At 40.3% G+C, this 21,816-nt stretch overlaps 3 protein-coding genes and 1 pseudogene across 3 annotated transcripts; all 4 read right to left on the minus strand.

Annotated features, from left to right (window-relative positions):
* Positions 1–5,655: 5,655 nt before the first annotated feature.
* On the minus strand, positions 5,656–7,861 carry LOC104759774 (pentatricopeptide repeat-containing protein At1g43980, mitochondrial). Its single transcript, XM_010482660.3, has one exon. The coding sequence runs from the start codon at positions 7,750–7,752 to the stop codon at positions 5,851–5,853; it is 1,902 nt and encodes a 633-aa protein (XP_010480962.2). The 5' UTR covers positions 7,753–7,861; the 3' UTR covers positions 5,656–5,850.
* Positions 7,862–8,170: 309 nt separating this feature from the next.
* LOC104757939 (magnesium dechelatase SGRL, chloroplastic) lies at positions 8,171–9,778 on the minus strand. Its single transcript, XM_010480734.3, has 4 exons — positions 9,384–9,778; positions 8,754–9,104; positions 8,498–8,644; positions 8,171–8,392 (listed from the first exon to the last, which is right to left on the minus strand). Exons 1-4 carry the CDS (start codon positions 9,558–9,560, stop codon positions 8,288–8,290), a joined length of 780 nt encoding a protein of 259 aa, XP_010479036.1. The 5' UTR covers positions 9,561–9,778; the 3' UTR covers positions 8,171–8,287.
* Positions 9,779–10,419: 641 nt separating this feature from the next.
* LOC104759775 (uncharacterized) lies at positions 10,420–11,378 on the minus strand (annotated as a pseudogene).
* A 711-nt stretch (positions 11,379–12,089) lies between these two features.
* Positions 12,090–21,536, minus strand: LOC147924526 (uncharacterized). Its single transcript, XM_087494367.1, has 2 exons — positions 21,502–21,536; positions 12,090–16,502 (listed from the first exon to the last, which is right to left on the minus strand). The coding sequence occupies exon 2, from the start codon at positions 15,102–15,104 to the stop codon at positions 14,334–14,336; it is 771 nt and encodes a 256-aa protein (XP_087350493.1). The 5' UTR covers positions 15,105–16,502; positions 21,502–21,536; the 3' UTR covers positions 12,090–14,333.
* Positions 21,537–21,816: the final 280 nt, after the last annotated feature.

Genomic DNA, 21,816 nt, shown 5'->3' on the forward strand with positions numbered 1-21,816 from the left:
AACAAATTTCGTAATGATCCACAATGACGACCCTTCACTATGTTTTAAGCCTTCGTCCTTCCTCACTCTGATCACGTGCTCACTCCACTCCAAAAACACCGACATTACGTGTCGTTATTCTGCTGAAGAAACGCGTCACCTTTTTATTCCCCTTCAGACTTTATTAAACAAACCTCCAAAAACTCCTTTATTCGCATAATACCCTCCAATTTATTCAAATCACTCACCTGGGAATTTCCTGTAACAAAACTCCCCCTTTCAAAGAACCTTGTCCTCAAGGTTGAAAGGATGGATAGCGCTTCTGCAAATCAAACAGGAACTCCCAGGTAGCATTTTCCTCCCCTTCATTAGACCATTTAACCAAAACCTTAGTGACAGCTCTACCCTGGCGCTTGACCATTTGTCTTTCAAGAATCTTCTTTGGTTCCTTCGCAAACACATCACTTACTGAAGTAGGTAACTCAGTCGATGTATGAAAGTTCCCCACTAGCACCTTGAGTTGAGAAACATGAAAGACTGGATGCACCAGAGATCCTTGTGGCAACTGCAATTTATACGCGACCTTCCCACAACGGTCAATCACCTTATACGGACCGTAATATTTCGGAGCCAACTTATCATTCCCCCGCATCACCACTGATTGTTGTCTATACGGTTGCAGCTTAACAAACACATAATCTCCAATTTCAAAACTTCTTTCTGAGCGATGTTTATCAGCAAGTTCCTTCATCCTGGTCTGAGCTCGCATCAGATGAAACTTCAACAACAATATCATATTCTCACGATCCTGCAAACTGCGAGCTACAGACTCCACCTTAGACTCCCCTGGTAGATATGGCAAATGAATGGGAGGTTGTCTACCGTAGACCACCTCAAATGGCGATACTTGAGTAGCAGAGTGATACGTAGTATTGTACCAGAACTCTGCCAATGACAACCATTTGGTCCACTCCTGCGGTCGGTCACTGCTCATGCAACGCAAATATGTTTCCAAACAACGGTTCACCACCTCCGTCTGACCATCGCTTTGAGGGTGATACGCACTGGAACACTGCAATGCTACTCCCTGCAGAGTAAACAACTCCTTCCAGAAACTGCTCAAAAAGACTGTGTCACGATCACTGACAATAGACTGCGGGCATCCGTGAAGCTTAAAGACGTTATCCATGAAAGCCTGAGCCACTGTTAGTGCCGAATAGGGGTGAGCTAATGCAATGAAATGCGCCGCCTTGCTCAGCCTGTCGACCACCACAAAAATAACTGACTTTCCCGCAGACACTGGTAGACCATCAATAAAATCCATCGAGATGTCTGACCAAATGGCCTCCGGAACAGGAAGAGGTTGTAACAGCCCCGGTGAAGCCACCGTTTCATACTTGCACCTCTGACAGACTTCACAACTTCGAATAAACTCCTGGATATCCTTTGACATTCCCTTCCAGTAAAACAAGCTTTTGGTGCGATGATGGGTTGCATCTCGCCCCGAATGACCCCCACTGCCCGAGCAATGAAGCCACTGCAGTATCTTCTCTCGCACCCCACCCGTTGCAGGAACCACGATCTTATTCTTCCTCCTCAAAATACCCTGGCCCCACGCATAGTGTTTCCGAGAGCTATTATCCCTTTGTAAGTCATCAATCACTGCCTTAAGGTCAACATCTTCTTCGTACTGTTGTTGTATGGTCTGCAAAAGGTCACATTCAACCACCGTCAAGGCCATGTGCAGAATCTCTGATCCCTCCATACGAGACAACGCATCCACAACTAAGTTCTCCTTACCTTCCTTATACTGGATCTCATAATCAAATTCCAAGAGCTTAGGTAACCACTGCTGTTGAATAGGTGTGTTCAACCGCTGCTCGAGGAGGTACTTCAGACTGCACTGATCAGTTTTAATTACAAAATGACTTGATAGCAGATAATGTCGCCACTTCTGTACCGCAAATACCACTGCTAACAATTCCTTTTCGTAAATGGAGAGGTGTAGCTGCTTCCCTTTTAAGTGTCGACTTATGTAGGCTAACGGATGACCGTCCTGCATCAGCACTGCTCCTATCCCTTGTGAACTAGCATCCGTTTCCACCACAAATGGTCTGTCAAAACGTGGTAATGACAATACTGGTGCTTTGCACAAAGCCTTCTTCAGACTGTCGAATGCACTCTGTGCTTCCTCCGACCACAGAAACGCATCTTTCTTCGTTAGTGCTGTTAATGGGCGTGCTATCGAACCAAAATTCTTAACAAAACGCCTGTAGTAACCAGCTAGGCCCAGGAACCCGCGAAGCTGTTTAAGAGTAACAGGAACTGGCCAAGCCGATACCGCTGCCACCTTACTAGGATCAGTTGAAACCCCTTTACCTTCAATGTAATGCCCCAAATATTCGACTTTATCAACCGCGAAGTTGCACTTGCTTCTCTTTGCAAACAAATGATTATCCTCCATCAACTTAAACACTGTTCGCAAATGATTTATGTGCTCTTCCAAGGTTGCACTATAGACGAGGATGTCATCAAAGAAGATGAGCACAAACTTTCTCAGGTAAGGCTTGAACACCGTATTCATTAAGTTCTGGAATGTAGCAGGGGCATTCGTAAGACCAAACGGCATTACCAGATATTCATAGTGACCGCTATGCGTTTTGAATGCTGTCTTATACACGTCGTCAGTCTCCATTCGCACCTGATGATACCCGGCCCTTAAGTCAATCTTCGAGTAAACACTAGACCCTCCCAGTTCATCTAAGAGATCCTCAATCAGTGGGATAGGGAACCTGTCCTTCACAGTTTGCTCATTCAACCCTCTATAATCCACACACAACCTCCAAGTCCCATCTTTCTTTTTCACCAATACCACCGGGGATGCATAAGGGCTTGAGCTTCCTTGTATGGTCCCTGCTTGAAGCATCTCTCCCACCAATTGATCTATTTCATTCTTCTGTTGCACCGCATAACGATATGGACGCTTATTCACCGGGTCCACACCTTCCTTGAGAGGAATCTTGTGATTGTGATTCTTCCTGAAAGGCGGTAGTGCAGTCGGTTCTTTGAACAGTTTGCCAAACTCCTGAATTACTGATTCAATCTCACTTACTCCTTCCTGTTGTGGTGTATCACTTGCCACCATATTCAAACTCATTTCATCTAACTGACCTGCTTCAGTGGTGTAGATCATGGAGATTTGTGCCTCACTCTCTCTTATCTTCTTAAGTTTTTTAGCACGTATCTCCCTGACTGACCCTGGTCTAATGCCATGAAGCATTACATGATCATTTCCATATTTGAAACTCATCTCTAACTTGTTGAACTCCCAAGATATGACCCCCAGAGTTTGTAACCACTGAATACCAAGTACCATATCGTAGCCACCCAACGGAATCAGCATGAAGTCATCAGTGAAAGTCGTGTTCTGTAGTTTCCACTGAAATCCATTGACTGCTCCACTCACGTCTAACTTTCTACCATCAGCCACCATCACCCGAGACATCAAGGAGATATCAACTGAACAGCCCAACTTCTCTGCAGACCTAGGATCCATGAAGTTATGCGTGGATCCTGTATCTACCAACATAAAGATTATCTTCTTTCCATACATACCTTTAACCCTCATCGTATCATACTCCTGAACACCAGAAACTGCACTCACCGATACCCGAGGAGTAACCCGCCTTTCCTCATCACTCTCCTCCTCATCAGACTCAGACTCATATCCCTCCTCTACTTCAATCAGGAATAACTGCTGCTTTTTGTGCTTCAAGTAGTGATCCGGGGTATACTTTTCGTCACAGAAGTAGCAGAGTCCTTTGGCTCTCCTTTCGCTCATCTCAGCGTTGGATAGAAACTTCTTAGCACCTAAATTATCACTCTTTTCTCCAGTCTTCTTCTCGGTCTGATACTCCTTCTTTGGAACCGCTCCCAATAAGCCCTTGTTGGTATAATTCTGTCCCCCTGAAGGTTTATTCACCACTCCACTAGGTTGATTGGTCTTGCAGGGGTGAGCTTTTTCATAAAGCCTACCCAACATCAAGCAGTGATGAACAGTTTGCGGCTGAAACATCCTTACATGCATCTGCGTGTCCATACGGAGGCCAGCAAGATAGGCGCTTACCAAATAATCCTCAGACATATTCACCCTCGTACGCAGCAACTCAAATTTTTGATGATAGTCAACAATGCCATCAGTCTCATGTAAACGCTTGAGCTCGGCTATCGGATCCTCCAGTACATCATCAAACCTCTCCTTGAGCTTCATCTTGTATGAGTCCCAATCTCGAAGCAGATGATAGTACAGATTCGACTGCACCAACGCTTGGTGCCAGTGAGCAGCATGACCATCAAAATGCATCGCTGCAGTTCTTATTTTCCTCGACTGTGGTGTATCATCTAACTCAAAAAATTCCTCGACCTTGAACAACCATTCCTTAACTCCACTACCATCAAACCGGGGAAAATCGAGCTTACCGAGTCGAGTTATTCCACCATGGGACTCCTGAGGCTTGTCTCGTTCATCTTCCACAACTCTCCTCGTCTCCGCTCCAACATTCTGAGACGTCGACGCCCGAGGTGGACTCAGATCTCGCACCAGATCCACCTGAACCGGTTCCTTACCCATCTCATTGGAGCTCGACAACAAGCGAATCGCCGTGAACATATCCTCGATATTCTTGTCGATCTTTTTGTTTTGATCCATCAGCTTCTCCTCCAGTGCCTCAGTTTTCGAAATCACTTGACAGATCTGAGAACTGAGCACTTCCTCCGTCTCGCGAACCACCACACCAGCCTCGCGAGCCACCGTCTCCTTCAGAATCGATTGCGAACGAGTTTCCGCCATAGATCCGAGGTCGTTTAGCTCTGATACCTTTGATAACGGAAAAATGAGATTTTATTAGAACTATTCGACAAATGAACCAATGTTTGTAAAGAAACAAAGATCCAGTCCTCAAGCTTACAAGAGTTTGATAAACAAGAAACCACTCCAATAAACAAGAGCTCAACACCGATACAGAGAAAAGAGAGAGACGATTACAAAATCCAACTTCTTAACAAATTTCGTAATGATCCACAATGACGACCCTTCACTCTGTTTTAAGCCTTCGTCCTTCCTCACTCTGATCACGTGCTCACTCCACTCCAAAAACACCGACATTACGTGTCGTTATTCTGCTGAAGAAACGCGTCACCTTTTTATTCCCCTTCAGACTTTATTAAACAAACCTCCAAAAACTCCTTTATTCGCATAATACCCTCCAATTTATTCAAATCACTCACCTGGGAATTTCCTGTAACAGATTTGGTTCACAAGGTAAGATTGGTGAATAATAATTATTTACAACAAGAACTGATATGAGTCTGGATGAGATTAGAGAGTTGCATAAAGGAATTTTTTTTATATCCAGTGACGAAGAATGTTTGATATTTGATTGCGAGTCCGATAACATTTGAGTCCTAGATGACTAGAACTAGACAGAAAATTAAAAATGTTAAACATTACAAATTTCTCAAAATTTTCAAAATTTCTAATACCATAAACACTTAAACAGCATCAACTACTAAATCAAGAAATTGAAATAAAACAAAACAAGAACATACGACGTGACTCTACAGAATTCAACTTGTCCTAGAAAAAGAAAGTGAAAGTCATAGAGACCCTTAACAAGATTGACAACAAATTTTTTTTTCTTATAATCAAATTGATATCTCGATACATCAATGTACTGTGCAGTATATTTAACCTTTTCATATCGTGGAAAAAATATTGAAGTATTCCATGATTAATGGATACAGCCTGAGCCCTGGGGTTAAAGTAGATGAAAAAATCACTTACTACTAAATGTAATCTTGTTAGTAAGAATGTTATGCAGACCAATGAATTTTCTGATCAACAAAGTCCCAAGACAATAAGTCCAAGACTGCGCAAGTATCTTGACCTCCATGAATTTGCAACTGGTCAGCTTCGAAGCTGTACACGCTGCTCTTTATACCGATCTTGCTCGATCCTTGAGCCGATTTGATCTTCTGTTCATTCATGGCGTATCTTATCTTCACTGAATTTTCCCAGCGCCATGTCATCTCGTATAACTTGATCAAAACCAGATACGGAAACGATGACTTTGGTTCAGATTCTAACATTGTTTTCGCCATAGTCTCAGCGAGTCTCGTGTCTCCAAGATCCAGAGATGCACAGAGAATCGGTTCCCAGATAGGAGAGCTTGTTTTAAAAGGTATCTTGTCGGCAATGTCCTTTGCCTCAATGATCATACCTGCTCTGCAAAGCAATTCGATTATACTGGCATAATGCTCGTTCCCGGGATTAACTCCATGAGTCTTTACCATTGAAGAGAATATCTGAATTCCTTCGTTAACAAAGCCGGCATAACAACAAGCTATCAAGATACCCATAAAAGTCACTCTATCCGGTTTCAGACCTCGGTTCATCAGCAATTGATTGAAAACAGCAAGTGACTGAGCTGCTCTGCTGTTTCTCGCCAAGCCCATTATCACTGTGTTCCAAAAGATCAGATCTTTTCCATCTGTTGTGGCAAACACTCTCATTGCTGAATCAATTAAACCGGCTTTAAAGTACATCTCCATGAGTGAGGTGGCTGCTGCCGTGTCCTCATCAAACCCTAACTTGATAGCCAAAGAATGAACTTGTGCTCCGTGATCTAGCATCACAGCATTCATCGAGCTCAAAACACTACTGAGCGTGAACTTATCGGGCCTAATGCTCTGCCTCATGGCAACAATAAAGAGCCTGAGAGCATCTTCTCCAAAACCATGCCACGAATAGCTACCGATCATGGAGTTGCATAACACTGAATCCCATTTCTCCAACTCTCTGAAAAGCTTAACCGAATCATCCAATCTGTTGCATTTGGAAAACATGTCAATCCCAGCTCCTAAAACAATGGTGTTAGATAAAACCCCCATCTTGATGCAAAGAGCAATAGCCTGCTTACCCTTGCACAAATCTCGTAAATCCGAGCATATAGACACAACCGTTGAAACTGTGTACTCGTCTGGTTGATTCCCCATTTCCCTCATCAAACCAAACTGATCCAAAGCCACTTCTTTGTCACCAGAATCAGAACAACACAAAATCAAACAGTTCCACGAGATAACATCTCTATCCTCCATAGTTAAAAACACTGATAAAGCATAATCAAAAACTCCTATTCTTCTATACATATCCATGAATGAATTCCACACCACCAAATTAGACTTACTCACGCCACTGCAAATAGCATTACCATGAATCTGCTCCCCATGGCTAACACAAGAAACTAGAGAAGCCAGAATCGAAAACGTGAACTCAGTCGGTCGAATAACCCAACTCTGCATATCCAAGAAAACCCTCATCCCATATTCCGGAAACCCACAAGAAGCCAACCCTGAAATCATTGTGTTCCAGCTAACAACATCTCGCTCAGGCATTTCATCGAACAGGTCAAGTGCATAGTTGTGATAACCATTTTTCAACAAACCCTTCAGGGAAACGTTCCAGGATATAGTGTTCTTATCAGGAATATCCTCGAACAGTTGAAAAGCATCGAAGACAGATCCGGACTTGAAGTAGAGTTGAAGACAGCGATTTCCCCAAAAAGTATTGGGTATAAATCCAACTTTGAGGAGCTGGGCATGGACGACTCTGGCTAAAGTCGGACACTTTGAGAGCAAAGAGCGGTCTACGAGACGCGACAAGTAGAAAGAAGACGGCATGCAAAGTCCATGAGCTCGTCGGAGCAGTTGGAACATACATGTGCGGACACTCTGGTTTGTTTTGTTTGAATCACTTTAAAATTACAAACCTCTGATATTTCTTTAAGTTTACAAACACTTTTTTTTTTTTTTTTTTGACATCTATATTAATAAATCAAGTTTACACACACACATATATATATATATATATATATATATATATATATATATATATATATATATATTGTCATTTTGAGCTATACGTGAAATCGTATCTTAAAAAGTGTATATAATTTCTTTGTTAATTGATTCTTAGATACAATACTTTGAAGTTTGAACTCCAACAATCGTTTCTTTACTTTAAACAATCTTGAACTGATGGTTAGAGCAAGGAACTCCCAAAACTTTTTTCTGTAATGTCCTCATGGATGGATTCGAATTTGAGTTATTAGATACTGAAGAAACATTAAGAAACTAGGCCATCGTAAAAAATTTCCAATTGAATGTTGGCAAATTTGCAATTGTGTCAGATGCTCATCAAGAAATCTACATCATTTGCAAAAAAAAAGTAAAGGAGAATGTACAACTTGTCTCACAGAAGAAATGTAAATAGGGTATGGAAGATAGACTTATGTTGAATCAGTTTCCTCGAAGTAGTTGAACTCAAGAAGCCTTGATGATTGCCCTTCTGCTTTCCCTTCACCACCAAAAACACACACACACGGAACCAAAGATTTTCACATTTCCGGCATATGAACGAAAAGACGAACTATAAGTTGAGCCAGCGCGGATTAGTTAATACCTTTGCAGCATCCCTAAGAGGTCCCCAACACTCAATCCGGTTGTATTTAGGTGTGCTTGAATGGAAATAAATCCATACATAAGCATCCATTAGCTCAGGGTTGTCTCTAAACATAACTGAATCTCCATGGACCACAGCTTTAAGTACCTATCTCAACCACAATGCCAAAGAGTTAGACTCATCACTCATTATCCAATACTTCCTAGAACCAATTGGACAAAAAAAAAAAAAAAAAACCAAGTAGAAGAAGACTAACCAAAGGCAGTTCCTTGGAGAAAATGTGATACCTAAGCTCTGCAGCCACATCCTGCAATAAACTCATACCACTCACACAACAATGAATATGTAACCGCAACTCATCATTCACCTTCTTCCACTCAGCAACCACATCATCTTTCTTGTACCAGCCTTCTAGTTGATCCAGATTGATGACCTTTGAGATGGTTAAGGTTAAGTCGGCAGTGTAGTCACAATGAGAAAGAATATATGCCCGCGGCGTAATAATCCCTCCGCTGCTACCCTTCTTCTTCTCCAATAACTCCCCTAAGAACTCTACTTTGAGCTTTGTGGAATCAAAGTTTGCTTGTGGAACCAAAAGCCTCACTGCCTAATACCACCATTAACATTCACAATATCAACCAACTTCACTACATAAAAACATGTCATCCAACATTCATTAATTGAAAACAAAGATTCAATTTTTTGGATTCATTCACCAAACGATTGAGCTTTTAAAATCCCCAAAGTTCGATCCTTTACTCATTTTCACCAAATGCAGAGATTTTGGTTCAATTGGGGTTCAAAATTCAAAATTTTAGCTCAGACCCAGTTCAATTATGCTCCTAAATTACACAAATCTACAACATTTACTAAAAATTTGGCTTACCTCGGAGACTAAGGTATTGTAGGAGATACCACCGTCACTAACGGCGGAACTTCGAGGAACCCTAATTCTTGTCTTCAAGAGGTTGCGGCTGAAACGATGGCGATGACTGATGATTTCTCTATTGGGACGACGAGACAGAACAGGATTGTGGTAATGAGGAACGATGTAACAGGCCATGGAGGAACATAACAACAGGGTGTTAATGCATGAACAACAAAAGTGATTCTTCTGTTACCATTTTTTTTTTGTTTTTTTGGTCCTTCAACGAGAGAGAAAGGGAGAGAGAGAGATGTGGAAGAATGTGTTTCAGAGATATAGCGTAGCCACAGATTCACTCTCTGAGACTGCGACGAGCTTTGTTCTCCACACAAATTCAATTTTTGGATTTTCTCCAATTTCGATTGTGATTTTTTTTTATATACTGAAATTTTGTGATTGGTGAATTGAGCTGTGCGTTGTGCCACGTAAGCAATTCCCTTTGCTTTTCAGATAATGAGTTATGGCATATTTATCTAAAAAACTAGGGACCAAGTTAATATAAAATGAATATATTATCACATTACTAGTTTGCAAAGTTTGACAAAATAAAAATATTTTTACCCTTAGCAAAAAAAAAATTACAATTTTTTAAATACCATACTATGTATAGCATTTGTATATAAGTATAACTAAGTTTATTGAATTAATTATGAGATTACATAATTATAAAACAGATGTTCAACTAATTGGAGCATTTAAATTTATGGATGTTTATTAATTTAAGAGATTATATATTGATGAAAGAGTTAATTAGGTTAATTACAGACTATAAGATTTGAGTATAAAATAAGAACAATAACCACTGGGACAATGATTAATTCTTCACAATCCACAGTTTTGTGCTTATTACATTGTGTCTTTCAACTTGAGGGTTCTGTAATAACTATTTTGCTTTATACATAATCGTTTGAGCAAAAGAAAGAAGGAAACACAACCCCTTCTAGGAACTTCGCCTGTTTATCAATTGAAACCGTTTCCACTATTTATTTAGTTAAAAACTCAAAACTTCTTTATTCATTGCAAAAATGACTACAAGCGTTTTCAACTCTTAGAATTCACAAATATTTCTCAAAAAGCTCCTTAGCGACCATAAGAATTAAAAGCAAGACAACAAAAAGTATATAGTAAACTATTTTAAAAAGAAAAAGAAATATTTGGTAAATAAACATAAAAGGGGTCGTGCCTAGCACAGCTGCGCAAATCCATATTATCACAACGAAAGTTAACCAGATCAGTGAAAATATTGCTTTATCTGGCACATACCGTATGCAAGTGAAGACAACAAAACCCATACATAACCTGCAAAAGAACAATAGTGAATAATATTACTTAGAGACGTGAATTCTTTTTCTTTTTTTTTTTAACATTTTATAAACTTCCTTGGATATATACGCACCAGAAATGTTGAGTATTATCATATAGAGATGATAAACTGCTAGAATAAATCCAAATGAGCAGCACAGCCCAAACCACGAAGAAATATTTAAGAATATTCTTCAAAGAGTCCGTGATGTCCTCGTCGACGCTGCATACCATTAAAACCATTATTAATCTCTATGTCTAATGTCTGAAAACATAAGGAAAACAAAAAAACATGTGTATACCATGAGAAAACACAGACTATAAGTTCAATAAGGAGAATGACAACACAGCCACAAGTGTAACCGATGAACCATACAAGAAACGTTGTTTCTGGATGTTCATCTTTTGCGTGATTCATGACAAAAATGGCTGCAACAACTTGGACCAAGTTCATAACAAGCTCGATAAACCAAACACTTGATTCTGTCCATGGGTTACACCATTCAACATTCTAAGCCTCATGTGGTGGTGATGAAGAATCCTCATTGACTGTAATGCCGATGTTGTGCTCATCATTTGATAAAGAATCGCCATCAATTTTGATGTCCTCTCTCTCGGTCAGCAAAGGGCCCTCCATTGATAACTTTTTTTTGTTTTGTCTATATCTCGTCGTCGATCCAATAAAATTTACATATAAATTCGCATTGACACACAAAGCTATATAGACCTTAACTATTCATTGGTGCTAAATGATTCTTTTAAGACCAATGATATACACCAGGACCATTTCTACGTAAATGATAGTTGATTATATGTTATAATCATTAAATTATATGGACTAGTTAAATACTCATTCACAATGAAACACAAAGCATTGACATTTTAATTCTTTGGTGCTTATTATTATTTTAAGACCAAGGATATACAAAGACCAATTCTGAGTAATTGATATTTGTTTATATGTAGTAATCGATATATAGTCGCTTCAAATGTTCACCCAAACAACTATCATTGACCTTTCAAATTAGTTGGTGAAACTAAAAACATAGTGAAAATGGGTGAAAATACAATATTATCAACTCTGCTAGACTTAAACTTTGTTTGTCCTCAAACAAACAAAAAAGTCCGGTGGAGAGGTTTGAAAATCGCGGAAACTCTTTTATGATCAGATAACATGTTAAAACCTGCTAATTCATTAAGCCAAAGATTCACTTTAGAACATTCTCACTATAGACTCACAACATTCTCAACTCTTGTCCATCCATCTAAAACCTACAAGAGATCTCTGAATTCACGTCAGTTAACTCCCTACATTTATTAAGAGGTGTGTGAACTGTAAGGGTATAGAGAAGCACAACACACTGATTCACACTTGGAACGCGCCAAGCCAACGCTTTTCTATTCAATCTTATTAACAAAATTTATCTTTTACAAGGATACAATTTTGTCTCGGCCCTTACTCAACCTATTCTACCCAATAGGATTGAACCCGACTAAGAATGAATCTGACCCCTCTTCTCTTTTCTATCTAAACACACACCTGTGTAGATCTAAGAGAATAAACTCACCCTCTCTCTTTTTAGCTGAGAGATTAAAACTCACCCTCTCTCTTTTCTATCTAAACTCTCACCAGAGTAGATCTAAGAGAAAGAAAAAACAATTCTCTGCGCACTTAATCACCACCCTGATTAACGTCACAGAGAACTGGGAACACCCCTTCTAAGCCTTATTTTCGTGGCTTCGAAGTTTACAACTGTATCAATATTCTAGAGTGCTCAAATTGGCTCGTGGACTACTCCTAGAATATATATACACGATTTGAGAAACCCTAGAAGGCGAATCTCCAAGTATCACGGGATAAGGAAACTGCTTGTTTCTCAGCCTTATCCTTTCCTTAACTGTTGCGGAGAATATTCTTCATATCTCCAGACAAACGGAAACTGCTTGCTCCTCAAGCTTATCCTTTCCTTATTTATCACAGAGAATATTTTCCATATCTCCAAGTACAATCTTGTCTCTATCTTCAAGACCACATCAACAGCCTTCCTTGACGCATCATCACATCCATTCACGTCTTTCCACGTCAGCTCACACATCCATGTCAGCAACTCGGGCGTCTGTGATCTGATGCAGCTTCCTGATTGGCACAACGCTCTGTTCGGCACAACGACTTGTTCCTCACAGCGAGTTGTTCAAGAATCTGCATTTACAATCTCCCCCTTTTTGACTGAGTTTGATACTCAAGCATCTCTCTGGTTCAACCTGAAAAGACACTCCAACAAACACAAGCCAAAAACAGAACAAGCAACAACTAGACAAAACATCAGACATTATCTAGCAAAATTAACCAACAGCTTGTTCAAACAGAATTATGCATAAGAACCTAACAATCAGAAACCCCAGCGGGCTGCAGCGGAAACCATGTTCTTAATAATTCTCTAATCCAGACTTAATCAATTGGCATATTCTCAATCATTAACAACCTAAGATCAATAACCACCACCATCCTAAGATCAACCAATTAATAAATTAAGTCTCCCCCATAAACAATGATTCTCCCGCTAAACCAAGTAGCTTCAAGGATTCTCCCCCATAAGTACAGAACTCCTTATCATTAGGCGTTGAACAAAACACAAAACCAGAATCATTCTCCCCCAGCTTGAGTGATCAACTAAGTCAAAAAACAGACATATGTATCACAACAATATACTGAGTTATGGGAATCACTTACCTGCTAACAGTGCTTCGCATCCTTAAGCACTTTGATGATCAGTCAAGCTGCCTATTGAAACAGCTTCTTGTTTGTAGGCATGTTGACTATCCTTGCAACCACAACTGGATGTTGGGCAATAGGACACTGGTAGCCGAGAATTCGAACAGCAGATAGCACTTTGGTCGAATCACAGTGTGGATGTGACCATACACAAGCTTTGCAGGAAAAACAGCATCTTGTGTATCATGATCTATGCTTTCAAACTTCTGCTTCACTAATCAGATGAGCTAAGCACATATCACTTCTCCAATTCGTCATCTGTAGGGAACTCAAACATATGATCATCTGTTAACTCAACTATCATCAGTCTCACATGTCTAATACCCGTCTAGCCAGTTACTCCACCATAATCAAATAGAGTGTTGATCGGTCTTGTGAGACTCCAAATGCACAGTTCCTTACAAGAACAATCACTATCTTGATCAAACCCTTGACAGTTGACAGATTAGCCCCACAAAACACATATACCTTTAGATAAGTAAGGCTTAATCTCAGACACAGTTTTTCAGAAGCCCAGCAGCTTCAAACATCTTCATACATCATCAGTGAACCCAACCACAAATGTTCGTTCTTCAATGGATGTATCACGATTCTAACAACAGAGTATCACACCTCTGTCTTCATTGCTGATAACATGTCTCATCACAATCATATGCACCTGTAGGTCATTAAGGGGAGATGATCACATGTCCTCTTTTGTTGACTTCCACGACACTGAAGTTTCAACACACTTACGTAGATGTACCACTACGAAGGATCGATTCCGCAGGCCGTGACACAGTATTCTTCCCCTTTGTCTTCTTCGTGTCTTGTTGCTGAAGACTCGGAACAGGACGCTAAGCTTCAAAGAGCTGATGAATACGACTGGGAAACGGTGGACGAAGCCCTGACTTAGCTTGCAGACCCAGCTGTATGATCTGATCATAGATCATTCTCCCAAAATCAAACGGGGTGCAATGCATGATCATGTAGATCACCATGGCTCTGTTTGCTGAAATGTACCCTGTGTTCACCGTGGGAGACCAGTTGCTGCAGCATATCTTATGCACATCCTTGATCACCAGGTCCTTGATTGCAGTTGACACCAGCTGCTTGCAGGTCTTCACTTTGCCACCAGATAGAAAGAGAGCAAGATCCTCCTCCATAATCGCAGCTGTCTGTAGTCTTTGTTCGCGTACATCAACCGCCTGAAGACTGAACAAGGCATTAATGCGGCTTGGGGAAAACTCATACACCCAATCTCTGACAAGTACATCAACTGAGTTCTCTTCAATTTTAATTGCTGGAAGATTTGCCCAGAACTCATAGACACCATCAAAATCATAAGACCCAATTTGAGTGACAGTTTTCAGCTGACCGGCTTGATCAAGCAGCTCCCTAGCTGGATCATCTACTTCCAGAGAATAGCAAACCTCAGCAGCAATGGTTCGAGAAGCAAAGAAACCATACCTTCGAGCAGCATCAACGGATATGAATCGTTTTGAGTCAAATCCCTTTGAAGGAGCCCCGCGAGACGATAATGCACACGTCAAACAGCTGATGGGACATAGACACTTGCTTTGTAGCACAATCCATCTTCTGGTAACAGTCCCTTGCATCAAATACATTGATCAAAGACGGAACTCTAATGAATAACCACCTATTGTACACACATGAAATAACAACTTGCAAGCACAATCTTCTGTCTAGGAGCACTCATCAGCCTCCAGTACATGTAGCTTCATTCCTTCGTATCATGGAACTGACACTATACTCATTTATCAATACAAAATGAGTATCAGTCTTTCGAATCGTCCTTAGATGCATGATGACTCAAACAACAATCCTCTAAAGCCCTTTCACAACTTGAACCAGGTTGCAGTAACAGCTACTTCCAACCCTTCAAAACTCATGGGACACTTATTTTCACCCAAATAATTAGATGAACACGCAACTCTTTGATCTTACGTCCATGATCAATCCATCACTCAAGATGTTAGACCCTTGATCCATTGCTGCTCTCTGGAGTTTACTTATTAGAGAGTCATGATCATTCCTATAAGCTGAAACAGATGAGCTTAAACCTGAAACACTTAACACACACATCAGTGCACACTTGTTGAAAACATACAAACATTTCTTATCAACAATATTTACAATCAGCCTCGTGTTTCAACAATCAATCATATGAATTTAACTACAAAACATTGATTTTGCAACACATTTTTTCTTTTCAGCCTTTTATACACAACCTCAGACATCCAGAACATAGTTAATCACAGGAAGTGAGGGAACCAGAAAAGCAATATACCATCAAGAGCACTTGTATATTAATTTTACTTCTTAAAGTAAGCGGCTTTCATACCTTGAGATCTGTTATGTGAGGTGTGCCAACCACTTGTTTAGGACTTCACCAGAAGCTACCACAACCTTTTGTGAATCTTCAAAGAACAGCTCTATGATCAATGGCTAGTCTTTCGCTCTGGCATGCCTTTGATTCTCATGGTTCATAATCAACGTGAAGTAGGCAGCTGGAATTTCCTTTGGAGAGTGCATTGATAGGAGTGTATCAAGTCTTTTTTTTTTTTTTTTTTTTTTTAACTTTTCATGATACACTACCTTAGAGCTTAGATCCAACACGCATGAATGATCTTCACAGTTTGATGATATGAACGATCTTCTGCTGAATCTCCTGATTTCTATCAGCGATATCACTTGACTTCTCAACCGCAGATATTTGTGCATTCCCTTGTTATTATTCTTCAGGACTCTGTTACAGACGTACCAGCCACATAACTCTGTTTTTTTTAAAGTTACAAACAACTGGTACTTCTTTCAGAATGGAATGCATAATAATGCCACTCCTCAGCTCTTTGACCTCCTTCTTCACGACAACGTTTTACGAGATCCCCATATGAATTGGCATGACAGGCAGCTGTTTTCCACTGATTCTTCGTTTAGACAGAGTGTTGCTCTTTTATACATTCTAGGAATTCCATGGCCTGTTCTGATGCATGTCCCTGTATCTGATCAACACAACTCACATAACATATTAGATCCCACAAACACCAATGACATTTCTCAGAATCATGTGTTGATCCAAGTCCAAGGGTTTTGTAAACAAATCAGCAATTCGCAAATCAATACTCTGATGTTCTATTACTTATCAGTTTCTCCACAACTACCCTATGAATAAACTAATATTCAGGATCTTATAATTGTAATTCTAGTATGTGACACATGATCTACAACAATATTAACAAACAAACAATTATCACACAACATTGATGCAAGGTCTAAGAATGTACCGTACGCTGTTCTCAATTGTTTGATTTTCATCAGGTGATGAAAACAAGTTCCCAAGGCATTAACCTCATATTTAAAAATTGAACGAGGTACCTTGACAAGCTTCTGAGCGTAGCAGAAGATCAGATTTGTTCTCAGAAGGCAACAGCCACAGGATCCTTCACAATGACTCAAAGAGCGAGATCTCTTCAGGTTTCTGCTAGCTCCTTTCGTCAACACCAACCCTATGTTGGATGTGCCTTTAAAATACTTGACAATCCTTTTAGCAGCTCGCATGTGTGATACTTTACGATCATGGATGTGGCTTCATCTCCACTTCTCTGTAACTCATATGCACTGATCAAACCTTTGGCATACTTGCATTAGTATATGAATATTTCATCATCTCGTGATGAAGTGAATGTGTTTTGTCTAGCGAACTCTCCTTAGAGCTTTGTACGACCAATCGGGCCTTGTGCTCCACAACTTTTCCAACTTGTCCATCTTCTGTTTTCCACAATCGTCACCCATAAACAACAAAGTTCCTTCAGCACAATGAATTCATCAGCCAAGCATTGACCTGCAACAGCATCTACAGACCTAGTACAACCTCTGTAGCTTCACCCATGTTTCAACTTAACTCCATTGGCAAAGCTCTGACATGCAACGCCACTAACTGCATCTGAACAACTCTGTGTAATAGTAGCAGAAACAACAACTCTGCCCTCCTGAATCCTTCCAGCAGCTTCTTGATGGAAGTGATTCTCACAGTTTTCTGAGTGCTACAACTTACACTTGACAAACAGCTAGTTAATACACTCCTTCTCAGATCATGTCTCTAGACATCATAGAACTTTGCTGATTGAACTTTTTTTGTTTGTGGATTGGACGACTTTGAAATATAATAGCTATTATCAGAGCACTGACCTTGGACTCAAATATTGTCGCGCTCATCAACCACCTGACATCTTTCCTTGGTGAATGTAACAGCTAAACCTTCGTCACACAACTGACTGATGCTAATCAGATTGACTTTTAGACCATCGACAAGGTAGACAGATTCCATAGTGGGCTGGTCTTTACCTCGAGATACACCTCTGCCCCTGATTGAACCTACAACTTCATCTCCAAAAGTGACCTTGTCAGCTGAGCCTTCTTCAAAGTCGTATAGCCTTCCATGATTCACAGTCATGTACCCTGAACAACCATAGTTCTTCAATACAACAATCTGTTGACCATGAACAATGTGCAAAACATAACAGTTCATGTCACTCTTCTTGAAGTTTACTCGCATGTATCTTCGAACATTTTGTGACACTCCTTCAGATGCATGAGTGGTATAGTACAATCCAGACACTCAAAGCAGACAGCTTTGTGGAGGCTTTGACTTGCATAGTAACAGCGACATGTTCTTTTGTTCAGATCTTCGACACTTCACAGTCTTACCCTAACTTCTAATATTGTCCTCTTCTTCCAACCTTGTGGAACTTCTACTGGACAATGACACAGTTTCCCTCTCAGGTTGTTCATAACAGTCATCTGTTTAGTCTTCTGCAAGTTGAACTGAGACACCCGTTTGACAGCCTCACCTCTATGGTTCCTTATGCCATATTTTGCAATTATAGTACCCTCGTGAGTAATCAGCCCTCTGTGCAGATCTTTTGCTCCTTTACTCATCTTCTTGTTATTCCTTAGCTGATCCTCAAGGCGTTGTCTCAACAAAGACGAAATGACTTTTCCTCAGACAACAATTTCTCAAGAGTGGAGACTCTACAAAGCAGCTCTTCTTTCTCAGACACCAGACCATAATTCTCCTTCTTTTGCAGAATCAGATCTTTAGACAGAGCGATGACTTATTTCTCAACAGATAAGCCAGCCACATCATCCTTAGGTTTCAAAACAGACTCCTGATTCTCATCATCTTCTTGGGCTGAACCAAGATCACTCCATGTCAGACAAAATATCGAATGACCACAGCCTTAACGGTTGTAAAACTTCAACACGCTTCTTCCTTCAAGTGCAGAACATTCTGATTGGAAGTGTCCATAACCTTGATAGTCAGAACTCTGAGATTCTTTCTCTGCACCAGATCTGGATGATGAAGATTGACACTGACGTTGTACACTCTTCAGCCTTCTAAACTGCTTCTTGCTCAGCACTTCCTCATTACCTTGAACAGACGTCTGAGTTTCTACAGTCTTCAGAGTGAATGATTTCTCAGCCTTCTGATCATTCTTTCTCATATGCAGTTTATCTTTCTGAACTAATTTCACACATTGATCAACCTTTTGTTCATCAGAACTTAAGGCACCTTTACCATCAGATTTGTGAGAAAGATATCCATGTGATAAGCTCCTGAGAAATTCCTTGACAAACCTCTTATCCTTATATACCTTCTTCAGCACTACACCTTCCTCACACGGCGAGCTTAGTTGACTGTTGAAATGACAGGATAGTGAGACATCAGATTTTTCCTTCTTCACCCTTCTGGTTTCCTCAACGAAGGCTTCCAAAATATCCCAAGCTTCTTTTGCCGACATACATTCTTGTACCATCGCGAACAGATCCATAGGCAAGCAGCTGAAAATAGTAGATAATGCTTCAGCGTTCTGTTTTCCCTTTAACTTCTCCTCAGCCGTCCATAGCTTACAGGGCTTTACTACAGTTTCTCCTCTCATGTTCGTAAGTGTTGGAAGTGACCATCCATCTTTAACAGCGAACCAGGCTTCCATATCACGACTCTGAATCATCTGTCTGATTTGTGCTTTCCAATCATCATAATACTCAACATCAAGCTTCAGCGGATTGTTCTCATCAACAAACTGTTGTGGATTCTCCATACCTCGTCTCAAGATCTCACCTGTTGAAAAGATACACAATTCTTTTATCAGGCGTCTGCTCTGATACCAATTGTAAGGGTATAGAGAAGCACAACACACTGATTCACACTTGGAACGCGCCAAGCCAACGCTTTTCTATTCAATCTTATTAACAAAATTTATCTTTTACAAGGATACAATTTTGTCTCGGCCCTTACTCAACCTATTCTACCCAATAGGATTGAACCCGACTAAGAATGAATCGGACCCCTCTTCTCTTTTCTATCTAAACACACACCTGTGTAGATCTAAGAGAATAAACTCACCCTCTCTCTTTTTAGCTGAGAGATTAAAACTCACCCTCTCTCTTTTCTATCTAAACTCTCACCAGAGTAGATCTAAGAGAAAGAAAAAACAATTCTCTGCGCACTTAATCACCACCCTGATTAACGTCACAGAGAACTGGGAACACCCCTTCTAAGCCTTATTTTCGTGGTTTCGAAGTTTACAACTGTATCAATATTCTAGAGTGCTCAAATTGGCTCGTGGACTACTCCTAGAATATATATACACGATTTGAGAAACCCTAGAAGGCGAATCTCCAAGTATCATGGGATAAGGAAACTGCTTATTTCTCAGCCTTATCCTTTCCTTAACTGTTGCGGAGAATATTCTTCATATCTCCAGACAAACGGAAACTGCTTGCTCCTCAAGCTTATCCTTTCCTTATTTATCGCAGAGAATATTTTCCATATCTCCAAGTACAATCTTGTCTCTATCTTCAAGACCACATCAACAGCCTTCCTTGACGCATCATCACATCCATTCACGTCTTTCCACGTCAGCTCACACATCCATGTCAGCAACTCGGGTGTCTGTGATCTGATGCAGCTTCCTGATTGGCACAACGCTCTGTTCGGCACAACGACTTGTTCCTCACAGCGAGTTGTTCAAGAATCTGCATTTACATGAACTTTGTCATTTGAAGGGGTGATTCAAGGTACACAGTGCTTGGTATGAAAGGGGCCTTTGTGTGTTTAGCTAGTGGAGTTATAGTATTTAGGATTTACCAGGTGATGCGAGAATGCAAGATATGTTGCAAAATCGCAAGAGAGAACGAACCTATTGATATCCATAGTTTCCAACTACTACTTCGTATAACACCTTATTCTCCATTTTTTTCGTTCCCTAGGCTTAGATTTTTCTGCGGGGTTCTCTGGAAATGACTCCATCTTCTCTATTTAGTGATCCGCGTCTTCCCTTGGGATTCACTATGTTATGAGACTTTCTTATTCTTGTAATTGTTTCCTTTCCTTTTGTTTCTCTCTTTATGTATAAGGACATCTTCATAACCTTGGCTCACTTCTTAGTGACCTATATCATCTGTTGGGATACAATCCAAGTCCCACATCTGAAATTTGAAGGGACTATCATTAATATATAAAGGGTTAGGGTCAATCTACTAATTGCCAATTGGTTTTTAGTTAGAAGCCCAAGATAAGCCCAAATTTAACATGGTATCAGAACCCAAAGTTAAAATTCTGGTGGACCTAGAAAAGTGAATACACACATGCCTCTTGTTAACCCGAGTAATGGGGGCCCAAGAAGGGGTTTATTATCGGTCGAAGTGGGATCGGTTCGATATGGAGTTATCATCCCGAGGAGGCGTGTTAAAATCCCATATGTGGTCCTTGGTTTGAAAGGGAGATTGTTAGGATACAATACAAGTCCCACATCTGAAGTTTGAAGGGATATCATTAATATATAAAGGGTTAGGGTCAATGTACTAATTGCTAATTGGTTTTCAGTTATAAGCCCAAGATAAGCCTAAATTTAACATCATCTCTCTCTTTTCTTTTCTTTTTTGAAAAGGGAAACGGTACTCATGTTCACACAAGTCTCATAAGCACGAGATAAGTACCTTTGTTAGTCGAACCCCATGGTGGAATAAGCTCTTTTTAGTTCTCCAGAGCCTCCATCTCCTATGGCTGAAAAATAATGTGTCGTTCCTTTCTCTCCGATGTTTTTGCACATAACTGCTAAAATGAATAAGGAAAAAGAGAGTGCATGAGGTCTAAAAATAGGTTATGTGTGTAAGGGTTGGAACCACTAAAAATGAGTGGTCATTCAGGGTCAGTAGAGAGTGGCAAAAAGGGATAAGAAGTCATGAATGTGATGCTCTGTTCCCTGGTCTAACTCCTTTGATGAGAAAGAATTAAAGGTCAGGTTAAATGTT

This window comes from Camelina sativa, chromosome 17 (genome assembly GCF_030686135.1).
Source record: "Camelina sativa cultivar CO46 ecotype springtype chromosome 17, ASM3068613v1".
Classification (NCBI taxonomy): Eukaryota; Viridiplantae; Streptophyta; class Magnoliopsida; order Brassicales; family Brassicaceae; genus Camelina; species Camelina sativa.